The 23,064-nt window shown below is 37.2% G+C and overlaps 1 protein-coding gene across 4 annotated transcripts in view; it reads right to left on the bottom strand.

Annotated features, from left to right (window-relative positions):
- The window catches only part of PRMT9 (protein arginine methyltransferase 9), a 36,329-nt gene extending 14,367 nt beyond the window's left edge, over nucleotides 1-21,962 (bottom strand). Inside the window, exons 1-8 of one of the 4 annotated variants that reach the window (XM_019797200.2) lie at nucleotides 21,546-21,962; nucleotides 19,064-19,212; nucleotides 15,433-15,669; nucleotides 14,745-14,912; nucleotides 12,408-12,510; nucleotides 10,284-10,390; nucleotides 3,626-3,818; nucleotides 1,987-2,170 (exon numbers count right to left, since the gene is read on the bottom strand). In XM_019797200.2, coding sequence (XP_019652759.1) covers nucleotides 1,987-2,170; nucleotides 3,626-3,818; nucleotides 10,284-10,390; nucleotides 12,408-12,510; nucleotides 14,745-14,912; nucleotides 15,433-15,669; nucleotides 19,064-19,212; nucleotides 21,546-21,734 — 1,330 coding nt within the window. In that variant the 5' untranslated portion in view covers nucleotides 21,735-21,962. Of the gene's footprint in view, nucleotides 1-1,986; nucleotides 2,171-3,625; nucleotides 3,819-8,682; nucleotides 8,703-10,283; nucleotides 10,391-12,407; nucleotides 12,511-14,744; nucleotides 14,913-15,432; nucleotides 15,670-19,063; nucleotides 19,213-21,545 lie in introns of those variants that run through there. The other 3 variants (XM_002916963.4, XM_034661547.1, XM_034661548.1) reach the window with 3 other exon arrangements.
- Between the last annotated feature and the right edge of the window lie 1,102 nt (nucleotides 21,963-23,064).

Raw genomic sequence — 23,064 nt, 5'->3', positions numbered from 1 at the left:
TTACACACTTAAATGCCTTTTCCCTAAGAAGAATTAAAAAAAAAGCCCATATGTCTAAGTAACTATAAGAAAGTTAAAATAAATAAACAAAAATAACACATGAACAGATGCTCAACATCACTCACATCAGGGAAATGCAAATCAAAACCACAATGAGATATCACCTCACACCTGTCAGAATGGCTAAAATCTAAAACACAAGAAACAATAAGTGTTGGCGACAATGTAGAGAAAAAGGAACCCCTGTGCAGTGTCAATGGGAATTCTGTGGAAAATAATATGGAAGTTCCTCAATAAATTAAAAACACAATTACCGTATGACCCAGTAATTCCACTACTGGGTATTTACCCAAAGAATATGAAAACAATAATTCAAAGGGATACATGTACCTCTAAGTTCACAGCAGCATTATTTACAATAGCCAAGGTATAGAAGCAGCCCAAGTGTCCACTGACAGATGAATGGATAAAGATGCGGTACAGAAGGGAGGGGTGGGGGGGGATGAGTTAAACGGGTAATGAAGATTAAGGAGTGCACTTGTGATGAGCACCAGGTGATGTATAGAGTGCTGAATCACTATATTATGCACCTGAAACTAATATTACACTGTATGTTAACAGGAACTTAAACAAAAAAAATTTTTAAAAAGCTATGGTGTATAGATATAATAGAATATTAGCCATAAAAAAGAATGAAATCTTGCCACTTGCAACAATATGTATCTATCTAAAGAATATAATGCTAAGTGAAAGAAGTCAGTCAGAGAAAGACAAATACCATATTACATTCATATGTGGAATTTAAGCAGCAAAATAAATGAACAAAGAAAGAGACAAAGCAAAAAACAGACTCAACTATAGAGAACAAACTGGTGGTTACCAAAGGGGAGGGGGGTGGATGGATGGATGAAATAGGGGAAGGGGATTAAGAATATAATTATGATGAACACTGAGTCCATGAATTTATAAACCCTCTAAAACTGCAAAACTTTGTTTTATATGTGTGTGTGCACTTTTATGACCTTGGGCTCCACAGATTCTATAAGCAGCAAGAACTCCTACACTAGTACTTTTCCACTGTTCTATAAAAAATGGACTAGCATTTCTCTTATCTATGGATAATTAGAGTAATCAGGGCTAAAGAAATGGTATTTTTTTTTAAAGATTTTATTTATTTATGTGACAGAGAGACAGCCAGCGAGAGAGGGAACACAGCAGGGGAAGTAGGAGAGGAAGAAGCAGGCTCCCAGCGGAGGAGCCCGATGTGGGACTTGATCCCAGAACGCCGGGATCACGCCCTGAGCCGAAGGCAGACGCTTAACGACTGCGCTACCCAGGCGCCCCCGAAATGGTATTTTTTAAAGCTTTATTTATTTACGTGACAGAGCATGCATGCAAGCAAGGGGAGGGGCAGAGGGAGAGAATCCCAAGTGGACTACCCGCTGACCACAGAGCCCTAAACAGGGCTCAATCTCAGGACCCGAGATCACGACCCCAGCCGAAATCAAGAGTCGGACACTCACCCAACTGACCCAATGATAGATATTTTTGGGTAGTATGCAGCAATGATGTTTTATTTTCTCTTCTTAACTACATATATTAGTTATTTAAAACTACTTTTTAAAAAAGTTAAGTTCTGGGGCGCCTGGGTGGCTGAGCCCCTTGCAAGCGTCTGCCTTCCGCTCGGGTCATGATCCCAACTAAAGTCCTGGATCGAGCCCCGCATGGACTCCCTGCTCATTGGGGAGCCTACTTCTTTCTCCCTCTGCCCCCTCTGCCCCTGACCCTGTTCATGCTCACATGCTCTCTCTCTATAAAATCTTTTTCAAAAAAAAAGAGTAAGTTCTGAAAAATTTAACCAATCTCCCTTGGCTGGAAACTTCATATTCAAAGTAAATTTTTTTTACACTAATTCAAATGCTTAGAGGATTAAAGTAACAAGATTAAAACAAACAAACAAACAAACAACAATTAGATAAGATATACCTGCAAGGTTATGTACGGGGTAGACAGCCTGTTCCCAACATGTTTCCTCACTGGGACTTGTGGATAAACTGTGTTCATCATCGAGCTGGAGTACAAACCAAACCACAATAGCATCTAATATGCCTTCTTTAATAACAGGAATACCAATATTACCAGGTTTTTTAGTTGCAAGACTTTTTAATTCCTGACAAAAATGTAAAAGGAATGAAAACATTTTATATGTTTAATATATACATGCCCCAATATCACATCACTTTCTATTTCTGTAAATTCTCAGATCTGCCCAGCACCCTTAAGAAAGTCAGTATCTTAACACACCTATAGCCATTTAAGGCATACTGAATGAGAAGCTCCCGTCTATCCTAGTGGAATACCGTGCAACTAGTAAAAACAATAAGGCGGATACATAATACTGATGTAGAAAGAAGTCCATGATATATTGTTGAATGAAGGCAGCGAGCAGCAAACAGGGATTTTGTTTTTTAAAAAGTGTGTGTGTGTGTGTATGTGTAGAATAACAGAAAAGCAAGTCTGAAAAGATGTACTTCAAATTGGTGATCTGGGGAAAGTAGGACCTAGATTTTAAAAAGGCAGACATACGCTTTTTCTTTTCTGTTCTTGATTACTTGAAAGTGTTAAACAAGCAAATATTACTTCCAAATTAAAACCTTACTAAGGTGCGTTTTTTTTTTAACTGTGACAAAGAAAAATTAACATAAGAAAAGCTGAAAATAAGAGACGGCTTTGGGGTATTTAGCAACTATAACTGTGTTGTTTCCTACTGTACTGTTATATCAGAAATGAAATGCTCTTGAAGCTCAGCCTCAGTAAGTAATGTCAAAGTGTTAAAGTAGTTCCAAACCACCTCAAGAACCACCTAGTAACAATTAATATGGGAATAAATTATATTAAATTTATTAAATTATAAAGATCATAGGCTAAAATGACCCTTACAAAGTCTTCTGTCCCCAGGCACATCTCATCTAACCTTATAGATCTTCAGAGAAGGACTCTGTGTAACCTTTCTCAATTTCCTTGGGCACTTTCTCTATGCAGCACATCCACCCACCATCCACCAATAAAACACACACAGATGATACACAGGACAACCAACTTGTCCTGGTTTGCCCAAGACTGTCCTAGTCTAAAACTGAAAGTCCTATGTCTTGGGGACCTCTCATTTCTGGGCAAACTGATTTGGGAGATCACCCTACTATAGAAACAATCTAGAGATCTGGATTACTGTTCATTTCAAGGAATATTGTTAACTTGAAATGGTAGCATGACATTCAGAAAGTCAGAAAGCTCTAGGTTATAACTCTTGCATTCACACTTGCATAATTTAGCACAAAGATAATTTTAACTATAATTATAATTGCAGCACTGTTGTAAAAGCAATCTAAAGAACACATGTGAAAGCACCTAGCATATTATACATTCCAACAAACCTTAGGGATTTTTTTCCCTATGTATTTAAAGTAAGTACATAATTTCAGGAGAAAATGGTGATTACCATTTAATCATTTTCCTTATATATATAGAATCCCATGCAAATTCATAAAATAAGACTATCCTATGTATTACTCTAAACAATGCTTGAAATTTAATGCTCAAAACTGTAACTGAACTTTTTTTTTACCTGAAGATTGTTGAAATCTACTGTCATAATTTCAAAGCACTCTGTCAAAGCCAAATATCCCCCAGGAACTCGACTCATCTTTTCAGTTGTATATGGTTCAATTGTCTCTTCAGTATCTACAGAAGAACAAGCTGGACTCTGAAATTTCACGTTTGTTGGTAAACAGATCCCAGCAACATCCTTAGTACCCACCCTGGTAGGAGGGAAAATGAGGAGGGGAAGGGAAAAAGATGGTTTCTCTGGGTTTTTTTTAGAATCAAGTAACACATCTAATATTGAGTCCAGAAAAAATAAACATAAAAATGAAATAAAACTTCACTGACAGAGGTTTAAACACAATTACATACACAATCACTAACTATAAAGGAAAACAAATGACAAATAAGTCATATTAAAATTAAAAACTCTTTTCATCAAAAGATGCTCAGCTTTAAGAAAGTATACTACTTCTGGGAATATAGCCAACAAAAATTCATACACACAATCACCAAAAGAATGCTCAAGAATGTTTATAGATGTACTATTTCCAATAACCAAAGAACTGGACATAACCTAAATATCCATAATCAGTAAAGGCAAATGTATTGGTATAGTCATCTACTGATATACGTACATCAATGAGAATGAGCAAACTACACGCCAGTGAACACGGATGTTGAAAAAAAGAAGCCAGGCACAAAAAAAACCTATTCTGTATGATCCCACTTGTATGAAATTCAAAACAGGCAAAATAATCCATGGTGTTAGAAGTCAGGATAGTGGCTACTTTTACGGCAGACAGGGTACCCATAACTGGAAGGGGTTTCTTTCTGGGTACTTTCTAGGGTGATGGTAATGTTCTGGACCTTGATCTGATCAAAGATTACATAAGTGTATTAACTTCATGAAAACTCATCAAACCATAAATTTATGGTTTATGCACTTGCTATAACAGTGTTCTGATGTCAATAAAAATTTACATTGGAAAAAAAACACTTCATGAACATTTTAGCAACACCATTTTACGAGAAATAAATACTCCACGGGTGCCTGAGTGGCTCAGTTAAGCATCTGCCTTCGGCTCAGGTCATGATCCCAGGGTCCTGGGATGGAGCCCCGCATCAGGCTCTCTGCTCAGCGGGGAGCCTGCTTCTCCCTCTCTCTCTGCCTGCTGTTCCCCTTGCTTGTGCTCTCTCTCTCCAATAAATAAATAAAATCTAGAAAAGAAAAAAGAAAAGAAAAGCTCCAATCTTATCTCATCATAGAGGCATTCATTTATTAATCTCTCTCCTTATAGTGTTTTAGAAGTTGGAATGGTCTACTTCTAGAAATTACTTTATTATACACTCAAAAAAATGAAATCAACAAATGGAATGATTAATGATTTTCTTTTTAAATATTTTTTTTATTTATTTGAGAGACAGAGTGAGAGAGAGAAAAAGAGAGCATGCACACAAGCCAGGGGAGGGGCAGAGGGAGAGGGAGAAGCAGACTCCCCACTGAGCCGGGAGCCTGATGTGGGACTGGACTACAGGACCCTGGGATCATGACCTGAGAGGAAGGCAGATGCTGAACTGACTGAACCACCCAGGTGCTTGATTAATGATTTTCATAACTCAAAAGTGACAAGTTACAGAAACAAAAAAAGGATATGACAACTTCCTTTTCTTATAAAATACATGAATATAAACTTATCAAAACTCTAAACAAAATAGTAAATAGTGGAAGCCCACCTTCACAGTACTCCTTATCCCCATTTTTTCACTGTTAAAAGTCTGATCCTTTCAATACCTTTTATGTAGTAATATGTACATATATTGTTCAGATATATTATATATATTTTCCTTTGCTCTACTTTGAAAATGATTTCAAATTTTTGGAAAGATTTCCAGGATAATCTAAAGAACTCTACACATCCTTTATCCAGATTCATCACATTTTTAAATAACATTTTAAATTTTTTTAAATAACATTTTTAAATAATATCTCATTTTAAATTTTGCCACATTTGCTTTATCATATTCTCTCTCTCCATATCTATTCTTTTTTTGGAATCATTTGAGAGCAGGTTGCATTCACCATGCCTATTTACCCCTTAATAAATATTTTAGTGCATCTTTATTACAAATGAGGATAATTTCTTAACCACAATACAGTTATCAATTTCAGTATTATCTACTCTTCAGTCCATAGCCTATATTTGTCAACTGAATTAACAAATCAAAAATGTCCTATGGTCTTTTCTCCCTGATACAGGATCATGATTTCAATTGAACTTTTTTTTAATCTCCTTCAATCTGGAACAGTTCCTCATCCTTGCTTTGTCTCTTATGATAGGCCAGTTATTTTATAGAATGGCCCCCAATGTAAGCTTGTGTGAGGTTTTTTCACAATTACATATATGTTATATACATTTTGGGTGTGATATTACATAAGCATATATCCTCAAAGTATGAGATTTGGAGGAATCTTACTGGTGATGTTAATTTTGATCACTTGGTTAAGATGCTATGTGGTTTCTTCCCTGTGTAATTAACATTTTTCCTTTTGTAAAATAAGTAATTTGTGAGAAGATACTTTTAAACTTATAAATATCCCGACCTTCATTAAATTTCCCATTGATTTGATACATCCATAACTTTTGCTCCCATCTTTACATGGGGATTGCAAACAATAATTCTCCAACATTTGTTTTGTTATTAGTCAACATTCTATTGCTAGAAAGAACTGTCTTTTTGTCCCCATTTATGAATTCAATAATCTATTTATTGTAAGTAGGAACTCATGGATTCTTATTTTACTCGATGGGTTTTGATTTATAAATGCCCTTATGTATGTATGTATTTGGTGCTTAATTTGTCTCAGATTTGGCCAGTGTGAGATCCTTCCAAGCATGCGTCTATGTCCTTTAACGGTCTATAATTTTTTTTGGAGTACCTCCTTAATTTCTGACACAAAATGTTTCAGAGTCATCTTGGATCTGTCCTACCCTGGTCCTGGAAGCAGCCATTTCTCCAAGGAGCTATAGTTCCTTTTGGCGAGAAATGGAATTTAGAAACCAAGACCTAAGTGCCAGGTATGCTCACTGCTCCTAGAATTACACCTTGTTTTTTTCACTTAATAGTATATCATGAACTTCTTTCCATGTCAGTACATGTACCTTAAATAATTCTTTTTGACACTTACACAGTACTGCACGAGGTAAATGTTTTATCAAAAATTATTGAAATATTTTCTTATTAATAAGCCTTCAGATAGTTTTTTTCCTCCAATTACAGCATTACAGTAAGCATCCTTGTACATGTATCGCTGCACACGGGTATAAGTACATTTATCAGGATAGATTACCAGAAATGGAATTACTAGGTCAAGGACTATACAGATCTTTAGTTTTGTTAGACAATGACGAACTGAGCTACTAAAATGTTGTACTAACAGTGTATAAGTTTTCACCACACCTGTGAGCAAACAAGATATTATCATTTCTAATGCTTACTAATATATTCAAAAAATGTTCTACTATTGGATTAATTTCTTTCTGATTAACAGACAATTTTAAGTTTATTAATACTTTTTTGTAGAAGTTACAAGTTTTTATCTCAGTCAACTGTCTTTTACCTTTATTTATACTATCTTCCACCAGATATATTAAAAATTTTTTAATGTGGTCAAATTTGTCAATCTTTTATAACTTCTAGACTCTATCTTGTGTTTTCCTTTGGAAAGCCTTCATCACTCAATGGATTTTCTACACTTAGAAATTTAATTCATTTTTTTTTAAAGATTTTTTATTTTTTATTTATTTATAAGACAGAGATAGAGACAGCCAGCGAGAGAGGGAACACAAGCAGGGGGAGTGGGAGAGGAAGAAGCAGGCTCACAGCAGAGGAGTCTGACGTGGGGCCCGATCCCATAACGCCGGGATCACGCCCTGAGCTGAAGGCAGACGCCCAACTGCTCTGCCACCCAGGCGCCCCTATTTAATTCATTTTGAATTAAAGTAAGAATCTAATGTTTTCCCCCAAATGAAAAATGTCATCTCTATCTCCATTCATCCTTTCTCTGCTGATCTGAAAAACCACATCTGTATCATTATTAAATCCCCATAAATTCCAAGGTCTATATCTGTATTTATTGTGTTCCACTGATCTGTTTTTCTATTTCTGCATCAGTATTTTTTATTTCTAGAATTTTATATGTAATAAGGCAAATTTCTCACTTTTCTTGACTATTCTTAAAACATTTGCTTATTCAGATAAATGTAAGATTCAACTAATTAGGCTCCAAACAGTAATTTTTTTTTTAAAGATTTTATTTATTCATTTGACAGAGATAGAGACAGCCAGTGAGAGAGGGAACACAAGCAGGGAGAGTGGGAGAGGAAGAAGCAGGCTTCCAGCGGAGGAGCCTGATGTGGGGCTCGATCCCAGAACGCTGGGATCACACCCTGAGCCGAAGGCAGACGCTTAATGACTGAGCCACCCAGGCGCCCCCAAACAGTAATTTTTATAATAGTAGTTAAAATTGTGTCTACCAGGGGCACCTGGATGGCTTAGTCGGTTAAGGGACTGCCTTGGGCTGGGGTCCTGATCCTGGGGTCTTGGGATCAAGCCCTGTGTCGCGCTCCCTGCTCAGCAGGGAGTCTGTTTCTTCCTTTCTCACAGCTCCTGCTCTCTCTCAAATAAATGAATAAAATCTTAGAAAAAAAAAATGTTTCAACCAGGGGCACCAGGTGCCTCAGTTGGTTGAACATTCAACTCTTGGTTTCAGCTCAGGTCATTATCTTAGGGCCGTGGGATCAAGCCCCACGTTGGGCTCTGCCCTCAGTGTGCAGTCTGCTTGGGATTCTCTTTTCCTCTTCCTCTGCCTCTCCCCAACCCCCACACCCCACCCCCGGCCACTCATGAATGCTCTCGCTCTCTTTCTCTCTCAGGTGAATAAATAAATAAAATCTTTAAAAAAATTGTTTCTACCAGATAAAACAGTAGCACTCATCTCTATATTATTCACTACCCTTCTTCATCATCCTCAACCCACACTGCTGAGCTTCGTGAAAATAAATACAAGGCCTTACTCACCCAGACCTACTCCAACAAAATGTATGGCTTTTTTTTTTTTTTTAAACAAAAGCTGCTCTGGTGCTTCTGTTGTATAGTCAGGCTCTTATTTGCTATATAAATGAATTGATGAAGAAGGGTTCCTTTTTCAAAATGGATACCAGTCAATTTCTTTTTTGCTTAGGCAAACAATTTTAGTGACTTACCTATAAAATATAAAGAGAAACTATTAATGGCAAAGAATCTAAAATTGTGTTATAGCAAGAAATCTCAGCAAGAGACAGCCTAGCTTTTCTGGTGGGCTATTCAGCAATTTGTCTCCATGAATGAAAAATGTACGTACCTTTTAACTCAATTCTTTTTTTTTTTTTTAAGATATTAGTTAACTCAATTCTTTATTAAGAAATTTATTCCAAGAAAATAATAAAGACAAGTCCACATAGACCTAAGTACGAAGATATTTATTCTTGTTCTTAAATGCAGAACAGTAGAAGCAACCTAAAAATTCTAAACTCTGAGAACTAGAAGAAATTGTTTTTAAAAAATCATGAAGCATATCTATTAACATGAAGAGGCTCACAAAGAAAAAACAAATATATTTACTGATACTTTTGAAACAAAATTAAATTTATACACACACACATTTACTTACACAGAGCTGACACTCAACCAGCACACTAATTCAGCCAATCTATTAATTAGGGCCACTGTCTGGTTGGTGCCCTATGCCCTACCAATAACTAAATATTTTTACTTATCACCCTGTAACATGCATAGAAAAGTAAGGAAGAGTATACAACAAAGATGAACAATAGCTATCTAATGGTGAGGAGTTTAGGATAATTTTTATTTTCTTCTTTTACTCATCACTATGTCTTAAAATATTTATATGTTACTTTTACTATCATTAAGTTATTGAAGGGGGCCTCTCTAATCTATCACAAATAAAAAAAAATACTAAGTTGTATCAAAATTGATTTTCCACTAAAAAACTGAAAGCTGGTTTTCATTCTAGAGTTCCACTTTATTTTTCTTTTTTAAGATTTTATTTCTTTATTTGACAGAGAGAGAGCATGCGCACAAGCAGGGGGAGCACAGGCAGAGGGAGAAGCAGGCTCCATGCTAACCACAGAGCCCAATGCGGAACTCAATCCCATGACCTGAGCTGAAGGCAGATGCTTAATCAACTGAGCCACCCAGGCATCCCCAGAGTTCCACTTTAAAAGAAAGTAAGAAAGGGGCGCCTGGGTGGCACAGCAGTTAAGCGTCTGCCTTCCGCTCAGGGCGTGATCCCAATGTTATAGGATCGAGCCCCACATCAGGCTCCTCCCCTATGAGCCTGCTTCTTCCTCTCCCACTCCCCCTGCTTATGTTCCCCCTCTCGCTGGCTGTCTCTATCTCTGTCAAATAAATAAATAAAATCTTTAAAAAAAATAATAAATTCTTTAAAAAAAATAAATAAAAGACAGTAAGAAAAAGGCAAAAAGGGAATTAAGACTGGAATAAACATGAATTTAAAGGGCACAAAACTACAAATTCTCATCCAAATAAATACTAAATAAACGTTCAAGTAGTCTTTAAAATTATTGTTTTCTAATATTTATATTTAAATTATCACTTACCTATGATGTCTTCTTATCTCTGCACATTCTACTGCCATCCCAAATATCACAGCACTTGCTGGTATAACTTTCCCATACTTTTCACAATTACCATTTTCACCTCTGTTCTAAAATGTAACAATAAAAATTATATTCAGTTACATGTATGTAAAAATGTGTGCATGATTATGAGAAAGAAAATTAATAAGAAAAAAACTTTAAAAGCAACAGGTAAGGATGAACAAGTTAAGATATTTTTTTCTTTAAAAAGTTTTTTTGGGAGGGCATCTGGGTGGCTCAGGGGGTTAAGCGTCTGACTCTTGGTTTTAGCTCAGGTCATGATCTCAGGGCCATGAGACTGACTGTGTCAGACTCCACGAGATTCTCTCCTTCTCCCTCTGCCCCTCCTCCACTCGCACGTGTTCTCCCTGTCTCTCAAATAAATTATTAAATAAATAAAATATTTAAAAAGTTTCTTTTGGGGTGCCTGGGTGGCTCAGTTGATTAAGTGTCTGACTCTTGGTTTCCGCTCAGGTCATGATCTCAGGGTCATGAGATAAAGCCCTGAAATGAGCTCAGCACTGAGCTCAGAGTCTGTTTGAAATTCTCTCTCTTCTTCTCCCTCTGCCACTGCCCCCTGCTCACTTCCTCTCTCTCTCTAAAATAAAATAAAATCTTGTTTAAAAAAAAAAAAATTAAAAAATTAAAAAAAGTTTCTTTTCGGGGGTGCCTGGCTGGCTCAGGAGGTAAAGCATGCAACTCTTGATCTCAGGGTTTTAAGTTCTAGCCCCACATTAGGTGTAGAGATTGCTTAAAAATAAATCTTAAAAAAAAAAGCAATTGAAAAGTGTCTTTTGTTAACTAGACTTATTGTGGTGATCATTCCACAATATATACAAATTTTGAATCATTACATTCTACACCTGAAACTAACATATGTCAATCGTACCTCAATAAAAAAGCTTTAATATTACTCCACCATAAAAGAGAATAAAATCTTGCCATTAGCAAACAACATGGATGGATCTAGAAGGTATAATGCTAAGTGAAATAACTCTGAGAAAGATAAATATCATATGATTTCATTCATACCCGGAATTTAAGAAACAAATGAACAGCAACAACAAAGAGATAAACAAAAAAACACTTAAATACAGAGAACAAACTGGTGATTGCTAGAGGGGAGGTGGGGGGGATGGCTGAAATAGGAGATGGGGATTCAGAGTACACGTATCATAATGAACACTGAGTAATGTACAGAACTGCTGAGTCAGTATGTTGTACACCTAAAAACACTGTGTTCATTATGCTTGAATAAAACATAGTAAATTAAAAAAAATGAAGAACAATGAATGTGATGCCATGTTAATACTAATTTTATTTTTTAAAAAGTTTACTTCACTTTCATTGCTATATATATGTGTGTGTGTGTATGTGTGTACACATTTTTTTTTTCAACAGAACAAATAGGAAGAAGAGGGTAGCTATAAATCTGTATACAACAAAAAACTGTTGGGTATGACTCTAACTAAGAAGCCAAAATCACTATTACCTACTTGAAAAACTGCTCTTCTTTTCAGCCTTTAATTAGGTATTTTAAATTCAAATCATTTTCTGTAAACAGTAAATTCTTATGACATGTTAGACTTTCATTCACATTACATATTATAAAAACCAAATCTACAATTCATGGATTTCATTAGAGGATTTCATTGCAAAACACAATTTGGCGATTTTAAGAGTTAGTCTTGTCCAATCAATTGGTACCTTAAAACCATACCAAGCCAGTTATCACTACACTCCCCTTTGATAGTTTGCCCAAATCCAAGCAGTGAGAGCTATTGAGACTAAAAGTACTTCCCTTTCTCAATCCTACTCAAGAATTCCACAATATCTGTCCCACAATGTAACCTCAATTACTATGATTCCTTCCTGGAGTTTTTTTGCCTATATACCCCATGGGGGTACACAAGTACACATTACATTACTGAATCATTTTTTGCACAGATTTCTTTCCAACTACATAGTATGTACCTTGAGAGGAGTATGTATTTCATACTGCTTTGCAAGTACACAAGGGGCTCAATAAATACCTGCTGAAATAATGAATTCTTAATCAAATTTAAGTGTTTTCATGCTGCTTACCTTTGGCTGCAAAAGTAAATGCTCCCATGCATGAATTAAACTCTCCACAATTCCTTCTCCAAATAAACCTGCATCGACAGTTTCTGTTACAACTAGGGACACTCTATAGAATGATTTTTTAAAGATATATGTAAGTAAAATATCATACTATTTAAGTAAAGATGTTAAAGTTGAGAGAACAAAGGAAAAGTATATTATAGAAACAGTCCACATATAAAATTTTCTAATAAATTTCACTTTTTTAATATCTACCCTCAAATCTTAAGGAACTTGACTCTACTGTTCCACAGGCTCCTCTGTTCTCCACTGGCACCCTCCGGGGGCAGGAAGACACACAATCTTCATATGACCCTAGGGCCTCCTCAGGCTATTGTTTCACTGCCTAAATCCTTGAGTGCTTCACATACCCATTTCCTTTACCAGTCCCCTCCTTAATGCTGAGTAAATGGGTTTCGATCTCCAATGCTCTATAAAAACATATTCTCTATCATAAATAACTCCCCTACTTATCAAGATGAATAATCTTTCTCAGTTCTTATTTTCCTTAATCTACAAATAACATGTAATGTACCTGAGAAGAACTCCCTCTCAAAATCCTCTCTCCCTTCCTTATCCATGGTTACCTCTTACACACTCATTGTAGCTCTCCAGTTGCTTCTCTTGCTTTACCTACTACCTGTGAGTTTTCACAAAGGCTTAGTCCACAGAGCTGTGATCTTCTGACCATTCTTTCTAGAAAATTTCACCCAAAGTCATATCAAAATAATATCTCCCTTCTCTGAACTTCTTTAGCACTTATTGCCATTATCATTTATTTATGTAATTAGAAGATAAAGAAAAGTTTCATGAATATTCCTTATCTTCCTCTCTAGATTGTAGATGCCTGGAGGACAGAAAAAACTTTGGTATCTCCCCACAGTGCTATATATACTATATAAATACATAAAATTTCCAATATTTATGGTTGCATACATTTAGAATGTGGAAGGTATCTCAATCATCTAGTCCGACATCTTGATATCTCTAGATTTGCTCAAGGTCAAAATAAATTAAAAACAGAGTTAGTATTGGAATCCCTACCTCCTAATTCAAAACCCGTAGGTCCTTCTATAACACTATGTGTGAAAGAAATGAAGGTTAAATTAAAGTAACTGATTCATGCCATGGATCAAATTGTGTACCACCAAAATTCGTAAGCTGAAGCCCTAATCCCCAAAGTGACTACATCTGGAGCTAGGGTCTTTAGGAGGTAAATAAAGTTAAATGAGGTCATAAGGGTGGGGCCCGAATGTGAAAGGGCTGGTATCCTTATAAAAGTGGAAAAGACACAGGCGATCTCTCTTTCTCCTTGCCTGCACAGAGGAAAGGGCAGGAATGTAGCTGTCTGCAAGCTAAGAAGAGAGCTCTCACCAGAAACCAAATTTGTCAGCACCCTTGGTCATGGACTTCTAGCTTCCAGAACTGGAAGAAAATAAATGTCTGTTGTTTAAGCCACGTAGTCTGTGGTATTTTGAATGGCATCCTGAGATTACAATAGTTGAGGACACTGTTTATTTCTATAAAATGTGTCTCTCTGCCTGTTTATTTCTATAAAATGTGCCTCTCTGCCTCAACAATCTAATAAGACTTCTTACATGAAAATCACTGTAAGACAGTCCAGATGACAACAGAGTATAAAAGTCCTCTTTCAATCTAAATTGAATTTAAGTAAGATGAGAAGACAGACCACCCAGGAGAGATAGTAAAGAAAGTGCTACATTAAGAAACCGTCTCTAAAATGATAGTGTTGGACCAGAGGATTTGTAAATCCATTCCAGCTCTAAAATTCCATCACCCTTGTGATATAGATTAAAGCGAGATGATATACTAAAAAGCCAAAATTTATGAGATAATATTCAAAGTATGTGAAGAACCCAGGCCAAAATACTTCTTGGACAGCTTTCATTTTCGCCTAGGATAACAAAAAATATGACAAGTCCATCAAGCCTGATTTACTCATGTATTATTTTTAACTACAATTTTTAAATAGTGACCACACAGGAGGTTGTATCTGTTTTCACAACCAGAATACTGAAATTAACAAAAGTAAAGTAACTTGCTAAAAGTCAAGTTTATTTAGTATATCTCTTAGCACAAGTTTTTCTCAAGATCTCAAGAAATTTTTATCAAGAATATGACCCTATTATGAAAATCCACCTTATGCTAAATGATCCTATATTCCTATCTTTACAATATAAGGGTTTTAGCATTTTTATTTGGGCTAGAAGCTCTAAACATGAGTATTTTAATTTTTAGAAAAATTATAAACACTGAAATTATATAAACATTATATAGTACCTTTCAGGAATGTGTTTAGGAATTTCAATGTCAAGTGACTTCATATGTAAGAGTTTGATTCCTGCTTCCATCTTGTTTGCTGCCACTACATCACAGGCAAGTTCATACATGGTCTTGGATAACTCGCAAGCATATACCGAATGTGCTCCAGCTTTTTTAGCAAACATGCTGCAATGGAAAAAGTGCTCCGTCAAGAAAAAATAATCCACTGTAGTTTTTCAAATTTTAGTGGAATTATGATGCTTAGACATGGGGTTTTCCTTTTATTCTTTAACACAACCATTATTCATTCCACATAAAAAAATGAACCAGTATTCTTACCAAGAAACAAATCATACAATAAATCATGACATTCATGTTTTTAAGAAGACACAGTTGGCATGAAAAATGTTGACAGGCTTTAACTTAGACAACTAGATTCAACCAGAATGTTAATACAAAAAGTACTCTTAAAAGGCATGATTCAAAATTTCAATAGTAACCACAAATTCTTAGTAGTTACGTCCAGTTCTTGCTAAATTAAAGTTACAGTGAAAAATACAATAATGGTAGTTGCATGAATAATCATAAGATTATGAGAAATAAACTCTATTTTTAAATTCCACTGTTAAATTTTCCGTATTTGGTAAAAAGCTTTAATTTACCTTAGTATATACATGTATATAATTAAAACACAATTACAACAAACCTTAGTATTCCAGTTCCTGCTCCAATGTCCAAAACACTCTTGGATCCCAAACAAACTGCATTTTGGATTGCTGCATTATAAACTGTATTCCTTTTGGTGTCATTAAGCATGATAAAGTGCCAGCGTTCCACCAACCAGTTGGCAACACGATAAAAATTCTCCTTTGCATCACTGAAATCAGGGTTTAGTTTCACTGCTTTATGAAAATACCCAGCTGCTTCATCTCTAAAGCCCATTCTACAGTAAAAAATAACAGACAAAATATTCAATTATTATGGTATCAATTACTGTGCCTTTGTTCATGCCACTCATCAGGCTTGAGAATCACTATCTCTAGCACCCCAAATCCTACTCAACCTAAGAACCATCACCTCTGAGAAGCCTTTTGTGAGGATTACAATCCTTGATCATTTTTTTCCTTTCTGAACCCTTATTGTATTTATGCATTCTAGGAGACTGACTATAAGCTACTATTATAGTAAAGCATAGTAGAAGCTCTCAAGAGTCATCCTGCATTTAACCATCCTCCATAAAACCAGTGCTTTCTAAAAATCATTCCTGTGTAAAACATACTAATGCCTAAAGCTAGTAGGCTTCTCTGTGGTGTGCCTGTGTAACTTTTCTCTCAGCAACTGAGTGAATTATCAAAAGTCAGTTGTGTTTGCTGCCAGACCAGTTTATATCAGTTGTACTTGTTATTATAATTACACATTTTAAATTAAATATTATAGAAACCAAATAAATATAACTGCAACGAGCCATTGTTTCTGAGGACACTAAGCTAAATGCTTTGGAAAAAATCAAAAGGCAAGTCACCCAAAAATTGCTACTGAATTAGATGTGAGCAAATCAACAATAAAAGGCGGGAAAACTACCGAACTATCTGGAACAGTGCTTCTTAAACTTTCTGTGGCGAAGAACTCATCTCAGACCCTTTCTAAAATATCTAAATATTTGTAGACCAATACAGTTCTACTACATGTGATTGGCATGCAACTCACACATCAGATTTCAGTAGCAGCCAAACTGGTCCACATTCTCCTCCACAAGTGAGTTCCCTGATCACACGCTTGGATTTAAAGCAATGTCAAACTGCTACATACATTTCTAAATGCTTACTCTCAATTTCTATACTTATCTGTCATTGACTGATCATTTGTGGACCTGCCCCAGTGTGTGGTCCACAAGTTGAAGAGACGTGAGCTAGTAAAACCTTTTTACGCTCATACTTCTTCACAAGAACCTTTAAGCATTCTGTCAATTTTAAAGAAACCAAATCAGACTATTCATTCTAGGTATGGTTTATGTAAAAAAAAAAAAAAAAAAAAAATTTTGNTTCTGGAACTCCAACAGGGAACTACACTCTAACAAAAGGTAATGGCCCTATGCCAAACGACAGGCACTCATGTTTTAGGTTAAAATAAAAATGTTTAAGGTTAGTATCTATTATTTTTAAGTGAACACAGGGTTATCTTATTCTAATTCTGCAGGTGACACTGCACGTAACACAATATAAAACACATTTTATATAATCATAGTTGGTGAGACAAACCTAGCAATGGATATTTTAAAATGTTTAAATATCAATAATCTGCTGAATCAATACCAAACCTGCCCCTAATAATTTCCTGGGGTCTGTGCTTCCCTGATTCTTAATATATCATTCAGTTTTCTTAACCGTCTTGATAACCTGAAAGATACATGGTCCACTCAATTAAAGTTTATCTCATATTGATGGACTCAACATGTGCGTCAGTACAACAAACTATAAAACCACCTTTCTTCTTTTAACTGGGAAAAAAAATTACCTTCCCACTTAGCAACTTAAATAGGTTTTGTTTAAATCTGATGCTATTGGAGTACTGGACAAGGCTGTAAAGTTGAGATTTTCCAGACACAAATTGTATTTCACAAATAAAAGGAAGGAAGGAAGGGAAGCTATCGTTTACTCTGGAAATCTTTTTCTCCTGGAGTAGTGATTCTTTTAGTGGGAAGTGAGTGACCTACCATTTTTGATGAGGAAAGTAGAGAGGACAAAGGCTAAGAACCACTGTTGTAGGGAACAAAGACAAACTGTATAGCAAAAGCCACATTCACACCATCACAAGTTCTGAATTTTCAATGTCTAAATTAGAAATTTTTCATAATTACATCTCCTGAAGTAAACAAGCATTTTTTTTTTTGTCTCAGTAACTGGTAACTGCTCAGACTAGTATCTTACAACAATAGGTCACCAGGTTACAACCCGTCCAAAGTGTGTAGCACTCCAATTTTCTGTTGAATTGAGTTTATCCCTCAACATAAGTTTTAGAATGTTACAATCATTACTTGCCTTATTATCTGGAAATATAACTGAATCCTATAGACTAACTTCCCTTATATGGACTGAAGAACTAAAGAAAATTTTGAAATTACAATGCAGATTTTTAACTAATGTGACAAGTTATTTAAAAATCTTTTAAAATTAAATTTCATTTAAGGGCAAGTAGTTGCTAATTAATAGAGATGGAATCAGTGTATCAGGATCAAGTTAGCTGTTAGTGCGAGCAAACAAGCCTCAGTTGACAATCTGCATCATTTTCACGGTTATAATCATACTCTACAATCAAAAACTATAAAATATTTGTCTCTTAAAGGAGTACTTATTTCACTCCCCCAGGCCATGTCGATTAAGACTATTCAACTCTATACAGCTACATCACTGAAACTAATACATTTTGATAAAGGTACTTCTTATACAGAACTTTCCATTGAATAAAACTTAATATGACTAGATGAACAAAGCAATAATACTAGAGGACAACTGCTGAACATGTAAAACGATCTCACTATATAGAATAGGACATTATCATGGTGTTTCTTAAATAAGAAGTCTCTTTCTACTTTGTACAAAGAAATGAAAACAAATTTATTAAAACAAATCCAAAACAAAAATTTGGGGTTTTCATGCTTTCCTAATTATATAGTTTCTACAGAGAATGGACAGAATTTCCAATGGCAAGTTTCCAGCCAGATCCAGAGAACAGATTCACAAGCACCCTGGCAAGGTATCACAGTGACTTACACTGCCATCCTGCAACCCACACCTGTATCCTCTCCAGCAAGGTCTGGATTTTAGCCCAGTGAGGGGAACTCTTCCTTAGATACTCTATATCAGCCCTAGGGGCAGTGGCTATTATGTAGTATACAATATAATATTAAAATTAATCTGTTATTACATTTTGTATTTGCTATTCTTATATTCTTTTGAGTTCTCTTTACTTCTTACTAGCCGATCCTTCATTACACTAATCCCCAGTCACAGTTAATAATTCTTTACATTAAACTTTCCTTTTCAAATTACTGTGTGATTTATCCCTGATCAAGCCTGATACAGAATAATTCTTTTTTTTTTTTAAGATTTTATTTATTTATTTGACAGAGACAGAGACAGCCAGCGAGAGAGGGAACACAAGCAGGGGGAGTGGGAGAGGAAGAAGCAGGCCCATAGCGGAGGAGCCTGATGTGGGGCTCGATCCCATAACGCCGGGATCACGCCCTGAGCCGAAGGCAGACGCTTTAACCGCTGTGCCACCCAGGCGCCCCAGATACAGAATAATTCTTAACAAGAAATACTGAAATCACCACAAACCTGAAGAGATGCTCCCCCATACTATTGCAAATCACTTCATCATCAGGAAATAGTTCCAAAGCTTGCTCATAACAGCCAAGTAAGTCTTGTGTTCGACTGAGAGCGTCAAGCTCTTCAGCCCATCTGAACAGTGTATACTGAAAAGTTTCCTATGTGAAAGAGAAAACAGTAATTTAATCAATAACATAAATGAAGAACATATAACAATGTTTGGTGATTCCACAGAGAACAGAACTTAACTAATATTAACTGATCACCTTAAATTTTATTTAGCTTTAGTAGACAGTTTGCTAAATAAATGCATAAATGAATTTTACCACCTATGTGCCAATAACATCCAGAAGTAGAGTTTGACCACTCTAAACTCTATTCTTAGCTACCATATCACATTCTCCACCTACCTCTCTTTTGTATGCTCCCATGTTTTAGGAATTGTTTTTGGCCGCCTTCTCCTTTCTCATCCATCTCCGATGCATTAACTATCACCCATGCACTGATGGATGATGTTACATTACATCTCCAATCAAGACCCTCTCCTCTTCTGAACCTGACTCCCAGACACAACTTCCTATCAGTCATCTCAACAAGGAACTGCACCGTCATTCATCTCAAATTCAGCTCAAGTATTTCCTGAACAATCAGTGTGCAAAGAACTGGACCTAAAACACAGCAATGAACAACATAGATCCTGTTCCTATTCTCACAGAAGACTTGTTGGGAGAAGTTTAACATATAATTTTGAAAAAATTCAAAATGCTCTAAAGTGAACCTATTATATTCCTCTCACACAGGATATAAGGTTAAGGTACCACGCAACCTCAAACCACTAAGTCATCTTACAATGCTACCTTAACTCCAATGCGACTAGTTTCAAACCCAGCCAATTCTATCTCAACATCTTTAAATCTGTCCCCGTCTCTTCATCCGCACTGTTACAACGTAGTCTGGTCCTTGTAATGCTTGCTGGACCACAGTAACAGCATTCCCACTGTCCCTAGCTCCAATCTCACCTCCCTCCAGCCATTCTCCACACCAGAAGACTGCAGAAAGAGGGAAGGCTTTAGTCATTCCAGTTTTATCATGAACACATTTTACATCATCTTCACAGATTTCTACAGAAGAGTTGATACTTGTAACTGAATTCTGATGGAGTTTACTAGAGAGAAAAGGATACAGAAGATTCTACGGTATCGGTGGGGGGGAAGCACAGATGATATGAACTAGGTCAGGGAATCTATAGGTAACTAGCTTGGTGTGGCTGAAGTGTGGACACTGGGAATAGAGTGAGTAGTAGTAAATAAGACTAAAGAGATCTTTTGCTAAGGCCCACACGAAGAAATATGGACTTCGGTCTGTAGGAAACAGAAGTAATTTCTGAATCCTACTGAACACGAGGCATTCAAATACATGCTTTATATATACTTTTGATGTACACTAAACATGTATAAAAAAGGTACTGTCACTGTTTTACAAAGGGGGAACCTAAGGAACAAAGAATTAAAGACCACAGTTGGGATGATCCATTATTCTACTGCTGCCTACCTACAAGAGCAAACTGTATCTCAACATAGCACCACCTTCTCCTTGGGGCCAGCTGCTCCTGAAATTTACACTAAATTTATGTTTACCACAAACATCTAAATGTTACTGACATCTAGCAGGTAGAGGAGATCAACAATGCTGCTAAACATTCCACAATGCACAGGTCAGCACTCCAAAACAAAGAATCATTCCATCCAAAAAGTCAGTAACGCTAATGTTGAGAAACCCTGGGTGATGTAAAGCAAGGAGCTTGAGGCTGAAAAGTGAATGCAAAATTAAGTGAAATCATTTTTTAATTTAGATTCTAAAATAACTTGAAAAAATTTACAGCATTTAAACAGAATAACCATCATAATCCAGTAGTTGAAGCTTAAAGAACGCATCATCAAATGATTACTTTAGGTTACTTCCAAACTGCGTTAAACTACAGATACCGGTAACATTCCTTCTGCATACAGCTGGGACAAGGGCAAAGGTCCTGAGGCAAGGACTTGCTACAATTAGACGCCGGAGGAGGGAAAGGATCACCTGCGGCCTCATTTGCAATACTTTGCAAACGCAAGCCTTTATAGTTAAGATGGAAGTTTTGAAAAAGAGAAGTGACATCGTTTGACTTGCTATGAAATGCTCACACAGGCTACAGCTGAAAGCCTAAGTTATGAGCCTACTGCAACAGCCAACAGATGACTGAAGTTTTAACCATGGTAGGAAAGGAGAAGGTGGTGAGCCAAGTGGTAAGATTCGCGATATATTTCAAAGATGGAGCCGACAGGATTTTCTGATGGGCTGATTGTGGGGCGAACAAAAGAGAAGTCAAGGATTAGCAGTAAATATTAATGGTAACCACTAGCCACTCATCTCAGCCACCCACTTCCCCCAGTTTATTTTACGTGAACAACACAGGATCTGCTAGCAAGTGAAATAAAGAACTCCTCCTCACCTTCACGTCGTCTTTCAGCTCCGGTGCCAGGCTGAGTACGAGGAGGTAGTGGGCATAGGCGGTGCCGAAGTCCTGGACACCCAGGCAGTGCTCTGCGCTCTGCAAGGACCGCGACACCAGCTCGTCCCGCCCGGCTGCCCCGGCGCCACTCCGGGCACCCCGACGGGGCCTGGGCTGCGAGTTCGGCATGACAGAGCCACCGCCCTGAAACCTGCGCTTGTATAACCCAAGGGAAAATGTTCTGCTAAACGGAACGACAGAACTGTCCCAACGGCCACGCTTCCAAGTACTTAAAAAAACACGAGAGCCGGTACAGGAAAGTTATCCTCTGCGGCGTGCGTGCCCGCCCAATTCTCCCAGACAGAAGCCCCGCCTTCTCCTTGCCAGGCGGGCTCCGCAGACCGCAACTCCCAAGCTGGTAACTATCGACACCGGCCGGCGCCGCACGCCAAGTGAGCGTCAGTGCGCCCGACGTGGGCACGTCGCCGTGCGCCCCCTCCCGTAGGAAGGGAGGTTCAGGGCGGCCGGTGCGCGTGCGCGAAGGGCACCTTCTCTGACGGTTTCTTCTATGCTCGCCTTCCTCTCCTCCCCCTGCCCCCACCCTTCCACGTGCTGACACCGAACTTTTCTGTCTTTCTTTCCTGGCGGTCACGAGTGTGTGACTTCGACTGCGAGACCTCACAATGCAGACCCAGTCAGCGCGAAGCTGCACGACCGTGAGGGACCTGGGTGGCAATGAGGAGAGAAGGTCAGGCGTTTGTGGTGATGCTTAAAACCTCTGGATCCTGATTCAACAGATCCAAACTGGAGACACTGAAAAGAACCCCGAGATAACAAACGTACCTTAGATGTGGTAGAGCAAATGCTTTCACAGGCGTAATTTTAAATCGCCCTCACAAAATCCCTGAGGTGGGCCTTTAAATCACAATCTTAAGGACGGAAAAGTGGAAACCCTGGGAACTTACTTGCCCAATATCACAAAACCGGTTGGTCGCAGAGGCGTAACTCAAACCCAAGTAGCCTGCCTTATTTTAAAACGAGTTTAGGGTTTATTTCACTGTTCGATGTATCACCAATGTATAGTGGTTATATTAATACATAGAAAAAGTTTTTCTTCAAGTATGGCCCCTAAGATGGATTCAAAACTTTAAAGGGGGGAGCGTAGGAATTACACTTGAAAACAATCATTTTTGTCCTCATTTTCAAACATGTATGTGGTGAGTAGTTTACTTAACAAAAAACAAATAGAACATTTGCATTTCAAACTAACAAACGTTGGGGGCTCCTCCAAGTCTCTGCCTTCTCTGATGATCTGATATCTGAACTACCCTTCCTCTGAGAACCTCCAAAGTAAATCCTAATCAATTCTTCTGGGTCCAGGTTACTAGATTGTAACCTGCTGTCCTAGTCAGAAAGTTCCTCAAAGGCAGTAACTATTCTTAACCATTTTTGTAACCTTTGCCCCTAGCAGAGTGTAGCTCAAAGTCAGGACTCAAATGTTTTTTGTTTTTTTTGTTTT

This window comes from Ailuropoda melanoleuca, chromosome 5, assembly GCF_002007445.2.
Source record: "Ailuropoda melanoleuca isolate Jingjing chromosome 5, ASM200744v2, whole genome shotgun sequence".
NCBI lineage: Eukaryota > Metazoa > Chordata > Mammalia > Carnivora > Ursidae > Ailuropoda > Ailuropoda melanoleuca.
This window is presented reverse-complemented; position numbering and strand designations above follow the sequence as displayed.